The 2,070-nt window shown below is 53.5% G+C and overlaps 1 protein-coding gene across 1 annotated transcript in view; it reads left to right on the plus strand.

The window, feature by feature from the left end:
* ADAMTS17 (ADAM metallopeptidase with thrombospondin type 1 motif, 17) overlaps positions 1–2,070 on the plus strand; it is a 92,038-nt gene that overhangs the window by 26,974 nt on the left and 62,994 nt on the right. The window contains 1 exon segment of the mRNA XM_014543573.1: positions 26–69. Within this exon segment, the coding sequence (XP_014399059.1) occupies positions 26–69 (44 nt within the window).

Consider the following 2,070-nt stretch of genomic DNA (forward strand, 5'->3'; position numbering starts at 1 on the left):
CCTGACTGCTCCGTTTTCTTTGTAGGACAGATTTCTGCGTGCACAAAGACGAACCGTGCGACACCGTCGGTAAGTTTCGAGTTAAAATAATAATCGAAGGGGCTGCTACATCCCCTTCGATACTTCGTGCCTTTTCCGTCGCCTCTTTTCTTGTAGGAATGAATCATTTGACTTTATTCTGCTTATTTTTCCAGAAAAGTGTTAACAGTTCTTATGGCAGGAGGCGTCCAGACAGACGGTTAATAAGGAAGATAGGAAATGTTAGGCCAGGGGAGGGACCACGGGGGGACCCCGAGGTGACTGTGGGGCGCATTTGTTTCTGAGCCTCTCGGCCACCACCACCAGTGCCGGAGTCGGGGGAACCCCCCTGAGTTAACGTGATTGTCATGAGACAGAGCTTACTGGTTTGTTCTCGTGCCCACGGATGGTTTTCCCTGTGCGTCCTGGGTGAGGTGTGACCGGGCTGAGCCCTGGCAGCAGCAGGCTTTGCTTCCCGGTCAAATAGCAACGCTACCACCAGCCCTTGCTGCTGGACAAGCACATTTTCCTTCTCCCCTCCCTCCCTCCTCTTCCTTCTCCTTCTCCCCGCCGCCCCCCACCACCTGCCATTTCCTCTCTCCCCTCCCCGGGTATACCGGCTGCTCGTAGGCTTCAGATTGACCCATTCTTTGGGCATCGGAATAGACTGCGAGGTTCACAGGGACCCCTAGAGGGGTTTCGATGAGGTCGGCGATCGCCCAAACCTCTATTCCCGAGGAGGTCACAGTACGGCGCCGCCGAGTGCGAACTTCTGAACCTGCTGTGCTTAGCCTTGTAGGAACACGGGCTAGGCCTGGGCAGTGTATGCCCTGCTGGAATTCACATGTGCAAAACCCGGGCTTCCCTTGGAGTCCCCGTCGAGTCTCCTCTCCATCCTTCTCTCTGGCTTTGCCACGTACAAGCCGGAGATTTTGGTTAAATCGTCATAATCCTTGCCCTGGCAGGTTTGGCTCAGTGGGTAGAGCATCAGCCTGCGGACTGAAAGGTCCCAAGTTCGATTCCGGTCAAGGGCACATATCTGGGTGGCAGGCTCGATCCCCGGCCCTGGTTGGGGCTCATGTGCGAAGCAACCAATAGAAGTATCTCTCACATCGATGTTTCTCTCTCTCTCTCTGACTCGCCCCCTCCTTTCCGCTCTCAAAACAAAACAAAACATTGTAATCCTTAAAATGACCACTTCAAAGGGGACTTTAAGGCCCTCTGAGATCTAGCTAACGGTGACAGCTGCCATTGATGTCACCTGTTAGAGTCTTTATAGGTTGTCCTCCGCCCATCCTCTAAGCGAGCCAGGTGTCGGACCCCAGGCGTGCTTCCTCTTTGGGGGCCGTGTCCGTAATGAGTGACTAGACTTTTCAGTGTGACATCGGCCTTGATAGAGGGACCGCTGACACCCGTCTCAGTCTGGCTGGGGCTGTCGGTGACCAGTCCATGCTGACCTCTGTCCACTGACAGGGCTGCCCAGGCGGGGGCTGTCCTTCCCCGTGTCCACGACTCAGCGTGGACGGCCACCGCTCTTCCGTCTCTGCTCCACCCTCCTGCTCACTGATCTTGTCCCCATGGAGGCACCGGTGCCTCATGTGCCTCAGAGGACTCTGCACTACACAGGCACGGGCTTTACCCGTGTGTCGTGTCCCTCAGCGCCTGGCCCAGGGCTTGGAAGACTTAGTCCCCACTGCTGATGAATGAATGATGACGGGATGAGTGATTGAATGAATGAATGATTGATTGAATGGACAAATGATTGAATGAATGAATGACTCAATAGGAATGAATGATTGGTGGAATGGATGAGAGAATGATTCACTGACTAGGAATGAATGAATGATTGAATGAATAGAAATGAATGATTGAATGAATGAATATGCAGGAACTCCAGTGTGTCCAACCAACGTGCATCTGGTTGTATGGTTTTCTCTCATATGACTCAGAGCTGGCTTTTGTTTATTCTCTTCTGAGTACATAACCCTCATCTCTGCCCTGAGCTGTGAGGATGTGCTGTATTCCAGTTGGCGGGAGAACCCGCCCCCCCCC

This window comes from Myotis brandtii, unplaced genomic scaffold (assembly GCF_000412655.1).
Source record: "Myotis brandtii unplaced genomic scaffold, ASM41265v1 scaffold329, whole genome shotgun sequence".
Lineage (NCBI taxonomy): Eukaryota > Metazoa > Chordata > Mammalia > Chiroptera > Vespertilionidae > Myotis > Myotis brandtii.